This window comes from Hibiscus syriacus, unplaced genomic scaffold (assembly GCF_006381635.1).
Source record: "Hibiscus syriacus cultivar Baekdansim isolate YM2019G1 unplaced genomic scaffold, ASM638163v2 tig00110160_pilon, whole genome shotgun sequence".
NCBI classification, from domain to species: Eukaryota; Viridiplantae; Streptophyta; class Magnoliopsida; order Malvales; family Malvaceae; genus Hibiscus; species Hibiscus syriacus.
In genome coordinates this window covers 6016896-6031275 of record NW_024062608.1, presented here as the reverse complement: position 1 = coordinate 6031275, position 14380 = coordinate 6016896, and the positions used below count along the sequence as shown (strand labels likewise).

The window sequence follows — 14380 nt, the reverse complement described above, 5'->3', positions numbered from 1 at the left end:
TTATCACAGTAAAATAAACACATTAGAACCACAACCCCCTGTTAACAGCAAAATAATCTACCCCCGAACCAAGCAAAAGACAACATGGAAACAGTGAAGTAAGAAGCCCACAACTCACGATATACCCCAATTATCACAGAGGGTAACATTTATTGAGTCAATTCTGTTAATAGGCCAGCCACCCAACCGGATCCAAATATCACCTCTAATGTCCTCCAATATAGCATTCATCGGTCTAGCCATTCCTCCAAACAACCTGTGTTTCTTTCTCTCCAGATGACATACAAGTAACTCGTCAACGCAAGCTTAAACACTCTTGCAATGAGGGATTTGCCCTTAAAGCAGTGCGTAGCCCATGCTAGCTCACCATCCCAGTGACTTACTCTGCGGTTAACACCACAAAGTAAAAGAATAGCCTTCCAAATATTTTTAGCATAATCACATTCGAAGAAACTATGGCTCCTAGTCTCCGGCACCATATCACAAAAGAGGCACTTAACATTTTCCATGATTATTCCCATCCGCAGCAGCCTCACCCAGGTAGGGAGTCTATCCAAGATAGTCATCCACAAGATTATATTGTGCTTAGGAATACGCCCGGGAAACCAAACCAGGTGATGCCAAACAACCTTAGGGGCCATAGTGCGTATGTCCTCCCAAATCTGTCTCGTGCTGAGTTCACTGCCTCAATCAACAAAGAAGTGACAGACAGTAGGCCTCATTTTCAATAACTTTTTAAAACACCACCTTGCATTCGTAGGTGGGCTCATATGCCAAAAGTCTAAATTTTTTATTACATAGGATCGAGTCCAAGCCACCCATAAGGAGCCCTCCTCTACCTATAAGTTCCTAATCAATTTCACAGAGCAAGCCCTGTTCCAGCCAAGGATATCAATAACACCAAGGCCCCCTTCAGACTTCAGTAAACAGATCTGCCTCCAGCTCACCTGAGCTCCCTTGGCAGGCATATCAACTCATTTCCAGAAGAACCGAGAGCACAATTGCTCGACTTTCTTGATTACCCCAAGAGGTAGTATAACTTGTTTGCACTAGTAATTAGTTAAGCTAAACAAGACAACACACACCAACTGCAACCTACCAGCAAAACTCAAGTGTTTCTTAACCCACAGATTCAGCCTCGCTATGATTTTATCGATGAGACTAAGATAGTCCCTCTTTATGAGTTTCTTGGTCACCAAAGGAATTCCTAAGTATCGAACAGAGAGATTACCTAATTTGAATCATGTGATCTCACTAATATTCTTACAGTGAGCATCAAATAACCCAGATACAAAAATCTCACATTTGCTCACGTTAAACTTCAACCCCGATATAGAATAAAAAATGTCCAGCACAACTTGGACACCGTTAATAGAATTAATTGAGGGTTTGTAAAAGATGAGAAGATCATCTGCGAAACAGAGATGGATTAAACCAATCTTTTTACACTTGGGATGAAAATTGAAGATCCTCTTGAGAGCAACCAAGTTCAAAAGACTAGATAACACATTCATGGCAAAGACAAAAAGATAGGGTGAAAGAGGATCACCTTGCCTAACACCTCGAGCACCCCTATAATAGCCAACTAGGCTATCATTTATTACAATCGAATAACTAGGCTTAGTAAAACAAGCACAGATCTAGCCAATAAATTTTCCAGGAAGGCCTAAAACAGTGAGCACAACAGCTATGACGTCCCAGTTAAGTGAATCAAAAGCCTTTTGTAAATCCAACTTCATAGCACACCTAGGGGATATGTTCTTTCTACTATAGCCCCTAACAAGATCCTGAGCAAGGAGAGTGTTATCCACAATGCTCCTCCCTTTAACAAAAGCAATTTGGTTCTTAGAAATCATGCTAGGAAACACAGTAGACAAACGCCTAACTAAAATCCTGGCAATGGTTTTGTATATCACTGTGCAACAGGATATAGGCCTAAAGTCCTTAACTAAGCCGGGGTTAGGCATTTTTGGGACAAGGACAATAACTGTGGCATTAAAAGTAGGGATGATAAATGATCTGTCAAAGTAATACCTGATAGCAACAACAAAGTCATCACCAACAATGGACCAAGCTTTCTTATAGAAGTAAGGGTTATAGCCATCCAGCCCAGGAGACTTGTCATTTCCTTTCCCCCAAATAGCTTCTTTAATTTCAATATTAGACACATCTCTGCATAAATCAGGATCAGCTCCCACAGGGAGAGAATAGTTGAAGAGGTCCTTAATAGTTGACATATTACTGCCCTGAACATTTTCATTTGTCATTCCCAACTGGTTTTGAAAAAACTGGATCACCTCGTTGGATATGCCATCAAAAGTATCGAATCTAGCACCAGATTGGTCATAGAGGACCCTAATTATACTACTCTTCCTTCTGCTTGCCACCAATGAATGGAAGAATTTAGTCACTTGATCCCCCTCCTTGATCCAACTAGCTTTGGCTTTTTGCTTGTAAAAAAATAACTCAGTATCTTCAAGGTTTTTCAGCTCCTTTTCAGCTTGGAGTTCACTGCTAACATTACTGCCAGCAGAACCCAAGTTTAAATTTGCAAGATGAATACTCAATGGCTCATCTTTTTTCTACTTCACCTTATTCGAAATATCATTGAAATGGGCTCTATTAAAAGCCTTGAGAGAATATTTCAATCGCTTCAGTTTATGGAACAAAACCTGAGTTGGGTTTTCATCAATTGGTTGATGCCAAGATTCCCTAACAATGGTCAAAAACTCAGGGTGTAATACCCAAAAGTTAAAAAACTTGAAAGGCTTAGGCCTAGCAACAAGGGCTGTCTTGTGAAGCCACATTAATGCAGGGCAGTGATCCGAGTCACCAGGGGCCTGAAATTTCACAGTTGAGTCAGGAACTACATCAATCCATATCGGATTTACCAGTACACGGTCAAGCTTGCGGGCCAAATAAGTATCATGCTGCTTATTCGACCATGTGAATAGGGGACCAATCGAAAACCCCCAGGTTTTCCACACAATTTTGAAAATAAAAAATGTCAGCTAAGGTCAAAGAACTGACACTAACCGAGCTCTCCTCAGTATTCAGGATGACGTTAAAGTCACCACCTATCAGCCATGACAGATTCCCCACAGTGCATCCCAAAGAATTAAGCTGATTCCATAATTGTCTTCTACCATTACCATCATTCAAGCCATAAACAACAGTAAAGTAGAAATTGTTCCCCCTCAAATAAACCTCTAACAGAAACACTTTGATCAAAAACAGAAACAACAGTGCAGTTCATACTCCTATGCCAAAGCACCCAAATTCAACCGTTAGCTACGTGATTATAGTTACAACAAGTATCTCAGTCACTAAAACTATGGTTTAAAATATTCACAGAGTTTCCCACCTTAACTCTAGTTTCCAGTAGATAGAGAATGTCAATTTGGTAATTAGTAGCCCATCTCATCGCTTTCCTTTGCTTGTGAGGATTATTGAATCCTCGAACATTCCAAAAGCAGATTATCATGAGGAAATGAAGGAGGAAGAGATACCACCTCTATCCTCCGCTTTCTTTACTTTATCGACCTGCTCTTTCTTTTTTGACTTGAAGTCCTGAACCAATTTTGCCACACCAAATGAAGGTGCTCATTGCTTCTTACCAGAGTCCTCGACATACAGTAAATTTTTAGGATCAATGGAACTGAGAACCTCAAATTTGTTCTTAGAACCCCCCATAGCAGTTTTACCTGGTCTACCTCTCCCATGCTTAATATGAGGGTTACTTCCAGAACACCCCTCTTGAATATTCTGCTTAGCATCACTTATAGTTACTTCCCCATAAACACTTCGAGCTTTATCAGGACATATTTCTTCTACCGCTTCAGAATTACAAAGAGCAATATGCTCAGTATGACTATTACCCTCAATATCTATTCCAACATTTTTCCCCTCAATCTCAACGACACTATTATTTATTGTATCATCTTGTTTTGTCACCTGTACAATAGCTTTTACCCTCTATTCTTGTTTCTTCCCCAGATGATAGAATTTCACAAAGTGTCCAAATCTCCTACACTCAACACATGATGCAGGTCTCCAAGGCACAATGGCCTGAATTTGGGCTATAGACTCATCACACAATAACACATCTATATAATCTGGAATCTTAGTATTTACAGTTACTTCTATACAAACTCTAGCAAACTCAAGTCTCTCCCTAGAAGTTGTAATAGAGTCCATGTGTAAAGGCTTACCAATTGCGCTTGCGATGTAACTGAGTTCTCTCTTTGAAAATAACTCCAGAGGAACATTGAAAAGTTGGATCCAAATTGGCATACGATCCAGGTCGAAGTGCAGCTCCTTTAAATTTGGCTCATATTTCCCGAGGAAGAGAGGCTTATGCTAGATATGCCAGGGACCATTCTCTATAACCCAGCCCCTGGCAGAAGAACTAGTAAAAGAAAAAACAAATAAGTTTGATCCAACCATGCTCACCTTCACCGGCGCAACTTTACCCCAGATCAGTTCGATTGTCTTCTGCAATAATCTAAAATTAGGGGTTGAGCCAATAAATTACCCAACTAGGGCATACCTCTATTCCAGAATCCCCTCCTCAAATACGTACTTCAGAGGCTTAACGACGAGCGAGCCTTCAATCTCCGTCGGAGGAAAAAATTCTAATTCCTGCGCATTACCCGCCGCGAACAGTTTTCTCCAATCCGTAGTAGATCTAGTAGACATCGCCTAACAAAATCCCTAGAAACCGTCAGCAGAAGCAAGAAAGAGTCAATCAAGAAATCAAGAAGAAAATGATGGCTCGTCTTCAATCGCTGTTAGTCCTGCTAATATGCACCGAGAGAGAAGGCTTAACGTTCGCCATCCACTATTCAAAATGTTATTATAATTAAATTTTATTTTATCTGTTTTATTTTTATTAAATATATATCATTGGATTCGATACTAATTAGAGACCGATATTAAACCCATAAACGGATGAAATAAACTTTGTAGATGCGGTAAACATAAAAAACTTTTATCTTATTTTTTCTCGACAGATCTTCCCATTGTTTTATTAGGTGGAAGTTTTTGAAGACGCGGGAAAGATTCGCTTTGGTATGCCACTCATTTTCCAATGCAGTGAGGTTGTTGCCGGGCCCATCTGGTAATAAGCTGCAAAAATAGTAAAAAGTAAACAACACTGATGGTCATGGTTTTTCTTCTATCAATTAGGGTCTGTTTGGTTGGGGGAAAACATTTTATGGTAAAATGTTTTCCCCCTTTTCCTGTGTTTGGTTCCCGTAAAACAATGAGGTCAATGCATTTTGTTTCCCAGTCAACGGAAAACTTATAGGAAAACACGGTAAAATGACTTACCGTTTGGAAATCCGTAAGTCATTTTCCATCGTTCTCCCATCCCTTACTCTATACTAATTCTGAACTTCGTTCTCCCGTCTATTGCTCCACACCGAAAAATTTGGTCTCCTTCTCACCAGTGAGGCAGGCGGTCATCTTCTCAGGTATCACTCTTTTCATCTTCTCTATAAGCTTTCATCTTCTTCTACTTTACAAATCCCCCGAGGTGTACATTATCATAACCTCTAGTTGGGGATTTCATTGAAAGAAAGTGAAAAAGGATGAAAATTCACGAATACCCATCTCGTTTACCTCGGTCCTCGCCTTCTTTGCTTGGAGATTCCATTGAAAAGCTTAAAGATTTTTGCAGTTTCGCCTTCTTTTTCTCTTCTTCTCTCTTCTTCTCTGTTTTCCTTCATTATTTCTATTAAAGCTTTTTAGATTTCTCGTTGCAGATCTATTTTTATATAATTTTGTTTTCTTTCAAAGCATCCATACTACAATAAATTGAATTTGATTTCTTGTTAAATTAGATTTCTCATATTAGTGTTTTGTTCCAAGTATGATATTATGTGGATTAGAGATAAACCAAATTTTGTTGTTGTTCTAATTTGTTGGATTACAATACTATGAAAGAATTTTGCTAGCAGACAAAGCAATTTTTGGATGAATTTGTTATTACATTTAGCTCCAAAATACACGTAGAGTTAATGACAATGTTGTTTAGTTTCCTACAATTAATGCTTGAGACTGAGATTAAGCTTGATGTAGTCAAATATTGGTGAAGAGATTGACATTTTATGTGTGCAGTGGGCACCCTGTTATGGGTTGCGGATTCCTCCGAGGGGCTGCGGTTGGGGCTATTTCTGGAGCGGTTTTTTCAATCGAAGTTTTTGAATCTTCTCTTGTTTTTTGGCAGTCTGATGAATCCTAGATCGGATGTTTGCTCTATTTGGTGAGCAGTTTTGTTTATTATCCTGATTTCACTGGTTTAATTTGGTTGATGGTTTCTATATCAAATGGCATTTTGCTTATGATATTCATTTTCTGTTATCATATGGGAGCTGTTGAAACAGCTTTTGAGGAGGTCCAGAACATCTTCGACACCGACGATGTTAAGGGATTGATAGGAGATTTGGTTGAAAAAATCCCAAAGATCATAAACACTCAAAATAACATTGTTGATGCTTCTGGGGATAAAGTTTCCTGTTCAGTTTGCCTTCAGGTCCAAGTCCATCCATACAGATCAGGGAAACTCAATTGCTTTGATGTCCCTTTTTAGGTATTTTTATCCATTTCTCATGTTATAGTTTTGCTTTGGTCCCAAATTTTGACCTGTTTCTGTATTATATTTGTAAAATATCTTGTATAATTCTTTTTCAATTTTCTAAACTTGCAAAACCAATTGGTCATTTAATTGTAACCCTTCACAGGTGAAAGATTTAATCAGTATATCGGCTGAGGCTTACACTGGTGAACAAATGCTCAAGATGGTATGCCTTTTCTGATGATGGAATGCAGTTTGAACTTCTGAGAAACTCTGGTGTAAGGAGGAAACTTGGCGTAAGACAAGCAACTCTTCACATTATTTATGTGAGCTTTAAATGTGGTGTATTATTATTTATGGCTTAGACAATATTTTAGTTCTAATGGGATGTAGTGTAGATTTCAGTATTTGTATTGTTGGATTGATGTGTTGTAGCACTAATTATGAATTAGACTATGTATTATTAAGTTTGGATATTATTGTTGTTTTAATGTGATAAACCCTTTAATTATATATTTTGACAATATTATTATTAGTACAATGTTATGTACTATTGTTGTTTTAATTTGGTGTACTATTAATTAAGCATTCTAAGGATTTATAAACCTTTATAATATATTTTTAATCAATTATTAATATTATCTAAAATACATATTTTTATAAAATATAATTATATATAAAAATGAACCTTTAAAAAATAATAAATAATAAAACATATTCAATATATACAACTTCTTCATTAACAACATATTCTGAAAACAGTTTTCAGAAAAATTACCCAAACAGTGTAAAACATTTTACAATGTAACATCCAAACACTGGAAAATGTCTTACATTTCTGTAAAACATTTTCCAGATTTCATTTTCCGTAAAATGTTTTCAGTGAACCAAACGCACCCTTAGCTGTTAACTCTCTATCCTTTTTTTTCCCGTACGTGATAGGTTAGTAAAAATAATTAATTTTTAATTTCATATAAAATATTAATTTAATTTTAAAATTTATATAAAATATTAATTTAATTTTTAAAATTTATATAAAATATCAATTTAATCTTTGTATTCAGTCAAAATTTATATTGTTAACGTCATTTTTTCACTATTATTGGTCATCTTGTTGATGATCATTAGACTTAAAAGTTTAATCCAAAATTTGTTTCACTGAAACATAAAACATCAACAATAGAAATTTTTTAAAAATGAAACTTAAAATTAAAATGTTGAGTTTAGAGTTTGAATAACCTATCAAAGAGTGAATCATGCTTAACTTGCAGACTGCCACGCCTAAGCATAATTAACTTCACTAAACATGCCAACACTCACAGATTGTCAATGTAAACTCCAACTTAAGCGGGTTTTCGATTCATTTCACGACTCTTTTAGACTGATTTAGCCAAAGAAACCATGGAGGAACCGAGAAAGTTCCGTTTAGGGACAACGTTAACCCTACAAATAGGGCAAGACGGGCCAACTTTAAGCCATGCATCAATGCAACTATCATTTAGACACCTTAGCCACCTGATTTTCCCCCTTGGAGACCTCACTAATGCACACTACGCAATATTAAACTTTACGGCTGCTGTTTTTGATGCTCCGCAGACCGCTTGTTATAAACAGGAAACCAACGAAAAAAAAAGCCGTAGAGTTCACTAGAAGATTCGTAATCCTCAACGACGTCAAGAACCTGTTCGATCATTTGCTTCCATGGCAGACCAATCATCTTCTTTAACGCTTTTTTTACTGTTTTCTTCTCATCCTTAGCTGAATGCTTCTTTGGCATCTTGAGATTGATTTTCCCTTTCCCACTTTTTTGCGGATGACATCAAAGCCATCCAATCAAAGAAATCAAAGAAAATGGATAGGCTATTTCTTATCTAAATATCTCTCTTTTATTGATATCAATACCGCTTCAGTTTCTAATTTTTCAAATTACATGGAGACTCTATTTGTAAACCAAAATCTCCACTTTCTAATTTTATCACTCCTCAAAACCCTCTACTTCTTTTTCATGACAACAACTCGCTCGAAGCCTAACAAGAATTTTGCTTCTTTGCTGTCTAAAACCAAGAAACAGGAACACATTTGAAGCAAATATCGAGATGAATCCTAAGGTGAAGCATCAACAGCGGGTCCTGAAGTGGAAGATGGCAGAAGATATTGGAGAAGATATGAAAATGTGAAAACTTTGAGTATTTGGTGAAATGAAAAGATGGTAGCAATAACAATTGGGTTGAAGAAAAGAAAGGTGTTAGGGTTGGAGAAAGACGATGGATACGGAAGTGGAGAAGAGAGGAGTATTTTTGACACATTAATTATTTTATTTTTAATTGATTTTTATCTATTCAAATATAAAAATGTCAAAATTAAATGGTGAAGTGCCATGTTTTAATTAGTTATTGGTTATTTTTTAATGGAGTTAATATTTTAGGCAAAACGTATCGAAAAATATTTTAATGAGCGATTCAATACAAATGGTACACTCCAAGGGTAATAGTGCATTTAAGCCAAATTTTAATAATATAATTTAATATGCATTTGTGTAATTTACCCTAAACTATTTATGAGACTTATGAAGAAGCTCATACAGAGAGACCACTGGTTAAACGAAGCCCATTACCCAAGTGGTCAAGTCCTCAAATAAATTCAGAGGCCTAACCAAATGAGCAACTGCAAAAAACCGTTTCTAGTCCATTGTAGGCAGGACCGCGCCGTTTTTCTCATGATTTCAATTTTCATTTCTAGTTCTTATTGTTAGCTCTGAAATCCCAAGTGGTTCGGCTTCGTTCTGTTTTTCACCGAAGTCAAAATCATGGTGAAAGCAGTGGTCGGAGAGGAAAGCAAACTCCAGCTAGCCGAGTTGCGTCTCTCCCAATCTTCAGCTTCGGCTCAGGTTCACTACTTTTTATTTTCGAAATCAAATTACAGAGATCGATGAATTCTGAAGAATTTCACGATAAATTCATTTTCTCCCTTTTGAATGCAGGTTGGTTTGGTGATAGGGAACCTCAGCTCCTGTCTGGACCGCGGTTTCGTGTACGGTCTACTACCCACTCCTCAAAACGATGCCGGACAACCAGTTTGTTTGGTTCTGGAGCCAGCGACAGAGAATAGGAAAAAGGGATCGAAACCCAAATCTCAGTCCTCCGATTCTTCCTCTTCTTTGGTCATTGACAAGGATTGGGTCGCTGAACATGCTCGCCAAGTGCGTTTTACTTTTCTTTGTTAACTTTAAATTAGTGAAATGATTTTGATTTTTCTCTTAAATTATGTAAATGTTATTGAATCAAGGTGTCGAGAATGATGGTGGGTGGAATCGGAGTAGTGGGTAATTATGTGTGGGCTAGCGAGGCCGCATTCAAGAATTCTATCCTGCTGCTTTGTCAGGTATTTCACTTATATTAGCTTCATTTATATTGAAGTTTGGCTTGTTTTTCGTTTACAGAATTTTTATTTAAAGTTTTGGCTTCATCATTATGATCTGAAATAAATGTAATGGATTTTGCAGACTGTGAAAGGAGTTGCTGAAGCAGCATCCCTTTTGGAGGATGACCTTGATGAAAGATTGCTTATTCACATATGTTATAGCCCAAGGAGGTATTTGCCCAAGGAGGTATTTTATAAGACAGACCCATAATAGTATTTCTTATTGATGTTTCACGCACCTCGGTTACTAAAGTTAAATTTCAATTTTGATCTGAAAATTAAACTTTTTTGGTAGATGGGCATGGGAAATTGTACGCTGTCATCAAATATTACATCAAGCAGCTTACGGCCTTGTGACTTCAAAATGGGAAGGGTCTTAACTGTTGAGGAATACTTGGTTCCAGAAAATTTGAAAATTGGAGGGAAGATAATGGCTGATTCCTCTCCCAATTCTTCTCCCACCATCCTTCCCTTCAACACCATGATCCACATGGTTACCATCAAGCTTTCCTCCTCAAAATATCTTCTATGGAAGAGCCAACTCCTTCCCCTCCTTGAAAGCCAAGGTTTACTGGGTCACGTCGATGGCACCCTTATGCCGCCACCTCTATTTGATCCTCCCACCTCTCAAACGCCAAATAATAAATACATGGCGTGGAAAGCAACCGACCAACGCGTCCTTAGTCTTCTCCTCTCCTCCCTTACCGAGGAAGCAATGGCTGAAGCCGTTGGCCTCTCTATATCCCGTGAGGTCTGGACTGCCCTTGAAAATACCTTCAGCCACCGCTCCAAAGCTCGTGAACTTCGCCTCAAAGATGACCTCCAATTGATGAAACGCGGCACTCGTTTTGTTACTGCCTATGCCCGTGCCTTCAAAACTTTGTGTGATCAACTACATGCAATCGGTCGTCCGGTTGATGGAACCGACAAAGTCCATTGGTTCTTACGTGGTCTCGGTCCTGAATTCTCTAGCTTCTTCACTGCCCAGATGGCACAAACCCCCTCTCCTGTTTTTCTGATCTTGTGTCTAAAGCAGAGAGTTTTGAAAATTTTCAAAAATCTCTAGAGACTCTGGCATCCTCAGCTGCTGCATTTACTGCTACCCGGAACTCTTCTCATCGTGGAGGTGGTTCTCGCCCACGCCGTGGCCGTGGAAATGACCAACGCAACAACTCCAATCACGGACAGAGCCGTACCAACACCACCCATAGTCGCCGTCCACCACGCTGTCGGATTTTCCGGAAGGAAAGACACTTTGTCGATCGGTGTAGACAGCGGTATGATCGGCCTGAATCCACGGCACACCTTGCAGAGGCTTTTACCTCTTCCTGCTCTTTATCCGAAAATGAGGCTTCTGATTGTTTTTTGGATACAGAGGCTTCGGCCCACATGACTCTAGCCCACTCCACTTTGGATCAGTCTTCCACCTACACGGGTAAGGATTCTGTAATTGTAGGGAATGGTGCGTCCCTACCCATTAACCACACCGATAAAATTTCCCCTCCCGGATATTCAATTGTTGAATGTTTTGGTTGTTCCCCATTTCACAAAAAATATTTTGTCCATTAGTAAATTAACTAATGATTTTCCCTTATCCGTTATCTTTACTAATGATTTTTTTACTATTCAGAATCGCCAAACGGGAAAGGTGGTGGCAACTGATAAACGTGATGGCGGCTTATATGTGCTAGAGCACGGAAATTCCGCTTTTATTTCTGTCCTTAAAAATAAATCTCTTCATGCTTCGTATGATTTATGGCATGCTCATTTGGGTCATGTGAATTATTCTGTTATTTCTTTATTGAATAAAAAAGGACAGTTTTATCTTACCTCTTTATTGCCATATACTAAATTATGCGATACATGCCAACTTGCAAAAAGTCATCGTTTGCTTTATTCTCGTAATGAAAATAGGTCGTTCAATGTGTTAGATCTTATTCACTGCGACATATGGGGTCCTTCACCAGTAAAATCCAATTTGGGTTTAGTTTACTATGTTTTATTTATCGATGATTATTCTCGCTTCACTTGGCTTTATCCATTGAAATTTAAATCTGACTTCTATGCTACTTTTATTCAATTTTAAAAATTTGTGGAAAATCAATATTCTACTCGTATTAAATTTTTTCAAAGTGATGGTGGTGCAGAATTTACTAGTAACTGCTTTAAAACACACCTTCGTACTTCTGGAATTCATCATCAACTATCTTGTCCATATACTCCCGCCCAAAACGATCGCGCTGAACGAAAACATCGTCATGTGACTGAAATTGGTTTGGCTCTACTTTTCCACTCTCACACTTCTCCTCATTTTTGGGTTGACGCCTTTAGCACTGCGGCTTACATCATCAATCGCTTGCCCACGCCACCTCTCGGAGGTAAGTCCCCTTTTGAGCTTCTATACAGTTCCCCTCCAAATTATGAAAATTTTCACCCATTTGGTTGTCGTGTTTATCCCTGTTTACGTGATTACATGCCTAATAATTTTTCCCCTCGCAATATACCTTGCATTTTTATGGGATACAACTCTTCTTATAAAGGGTTCCGTTGTCTTGATCCCACTACCTCTAGAATATATATCACCCGCCATACTCAGTTTGATGAGACTTATTTTCCCTTTTTGGATACCTCTCAGGCTCAACCATTATATTCCCTCAAATTTTCAAATTTTCTGGAACCAAGTATTCCTCCCACCACCATATCCCCACCTTCTCTTGTGCCCCATTCCCAGCATATTATTGAATCTGGATCCCGTTCATGTGTTCTTTGTACTGATACCGTGGATAAGTCTTTGCAAGCCCATGATTCTCTTGTAGGTCCATCTCTGCAGTCCTCCGATTCTGGCTCATCTTCTATTGAGTCTACTGAGTTGCCCTTTACTGCTCCTGTTGCTACCATTCCGATGAGTTCTCATCCTATGCTTACACGAGCTAAGGCTGATATTTTCAAACCTCGCCACCCGACGAATCTTGCTGTCTTGGGATCCTCTGGCCTTCTATCTGCTCTTCTAGCATCCACTGAGCCTAAAGGGTTCAAATCAGCTGCCAAGAATCTTGCTTGGCTTGCCACCATGGATGAAGAAGTTCAAGCTTTGCAAAATAATCGTACCTGGATTTTGGTCCCTCGTCCTGCCAATACCAACATTGTGGGCTCCAAATGGGTGTTTCGGACCAAATATTTGCCTGATGGATCTATCGAACGTCTCAAAGGCCGTCTTGTTGCAAAGGGATATACACAGGTGCCTGGTCTTGATTACACGGATACTTTTAGCCCTGTCATCAAGGCTACCACTGTCCGTGTTGTACTTTCCCTTGCAGTGACTAACCGATGGCCTCTCCGCCAACTTGACGTAAAAAATGCCTTCCTCAATGGTCATCTTACTGAACAAGTCTATATAGAACAACCTCCAGGGTATATTGATCCTCGCTTCCCCTACCATGTTTGTCAGTTGAAAAAAGCTATTTATGGCCTCAAACAAACACCTCGTGCTTGGTTTCAGCGATTCAGTTCCTTTCTCATTCACCTTGGTTTTTCTTGCAGTCATGCGGACACATCACTCTTTGTCTTTCACAGGCAATCCAACATCATTTATTTGTTGCTTTATGTTGATGACATTGTTATTACAGGCAACAATTCCTCTCTTCTTGACAGCTTTACTCGTAAGCTTCACTCTGAGTTTGCTACTAAGGATTTGGGTTCTCTCAGTTACTTCCTCGGTCTTGAAGCTACACCAACAACTGATGGCCTTTTTCTCAGTCAGCTGAAATATGCACGCGACATTCTTAGTCGTGCTCAATTACTTGATAGCAAGCCTGTTCACACTTCGATGGTTGTTTCCCAGCACCTGTCTTCAGATGGTTCTCTGTTTTCGGATCCTACTCTTTATCGATCTCTTGTTGGTGCTCTTCAGTATTTAACCATCACGCGTCCCGATATTGCTCATGCTGTTAACTCTGTCAGTCTATTTCTACACTCTCCGACTGATGACCATTTTCTTGCTGTCAAACGCATTCTTCTCTATGTCAAGGGCACACTGCATTTTGGCCTCTCTTTTCGTCCATCTGCTGCTTCCGATACTTTAGTTGCTTACTCCGATGCTGACTGGGTAGGATGTCCTGACACTCGTCGCTCTACCTCTGGTTATTCCATTTACCTTGGTGACAATTTGGTTTCCTGGAGTGCCAAGAAGCAACCTATCGTTTCTCGTTCCAGCTGTGAGTCTGAATACCGTCCTCTTTCTCTCACCGCCGCAGAACTTCTTTGGCTTACGCATCTCCTTCGTGATCTCAAAGTTTCTCTTCCACAACGGCCTCTCCTACTATGCGACAATAAAAGTGCCATTTTTTTGAGCTCCAATCCTATTTCTCATAAGCGGGCCAAGCA

The 14380-nt window shown here is 39.0% G+C and overlaps 2 protein-coding genes across 2 annotated transcripts; one reads left to right on the top strand and one right to left on the bottom strand.

Moving 5' to 3' along the window:
• Positions 1 to 227: 227 nt before the first annotated feature.
• Positions 228 to 641, bottom strand: LOC120216315. Its single transcript, XM_039213777.1, has one exon. It carries the CDS (start codon positions 639 to 641, stop codon positions 228 to 230), a length of 414 nt encoding a protein of 137 aa, XP_039069708.1.
• An 8637-nt stretch (positions 642 to 9278) lies between these two features.
• Positions 9279 to 11143, top strand: LOC120216453. The gene is made up of 5 exons (XM_039213876.1): positions 9279 to 9464; positions 9558 to 9776; positions 9863 to 9958; positions 10080 to 10184; positions 10293 to 11143. The coding sequence occupies exons 1-5, from the start codon at positions 9384 to 9386 to the stop codon at positions 11061 to 11063; spliced, it is 1272 nt and encodes a 423-aa protein (XP_039069807.1). The 5' UTR covers positions 9279 to 9383; the 3' UTR covers positions 11064 to 11143.
• Positions 11144 to 14380: the final 3237 nt, after the last annotated feature.

Excerpts from the sequence above, each read along its gene's own strand:
- LOC120216315 (XM_039213777.1), bottom strand. The coding sequence starts at position 641 with ATGGCCCCTAAGGTTGTTTGGCATCACCTGGTTTGGTTTCCCGGGCGT.
- LOC120216453 (XM_039213876.1), top strand. The coding sequence starts at position 9,384 with ATGGTGAAAGCAGTGGTCGGAGAGGAAAGCAAACTCCAGCTAGCCGAG. Across the intron at positions 9,777-9,862 it reads TCGCTGAACATGCTCGCCAA|GTGTCGAGAATGATGGTGGG; the intron begins GTGCGTTTTACT and ends TATTGAATCAAG. Across the intron at positions 9,959-10,079 it reads CTATCCTGCTGCTTTGTCAG|ACTGTGAAAGGAGTTGCTGA; the intron begins GTATTTCACTTA and ends TGGATTTTGCAG.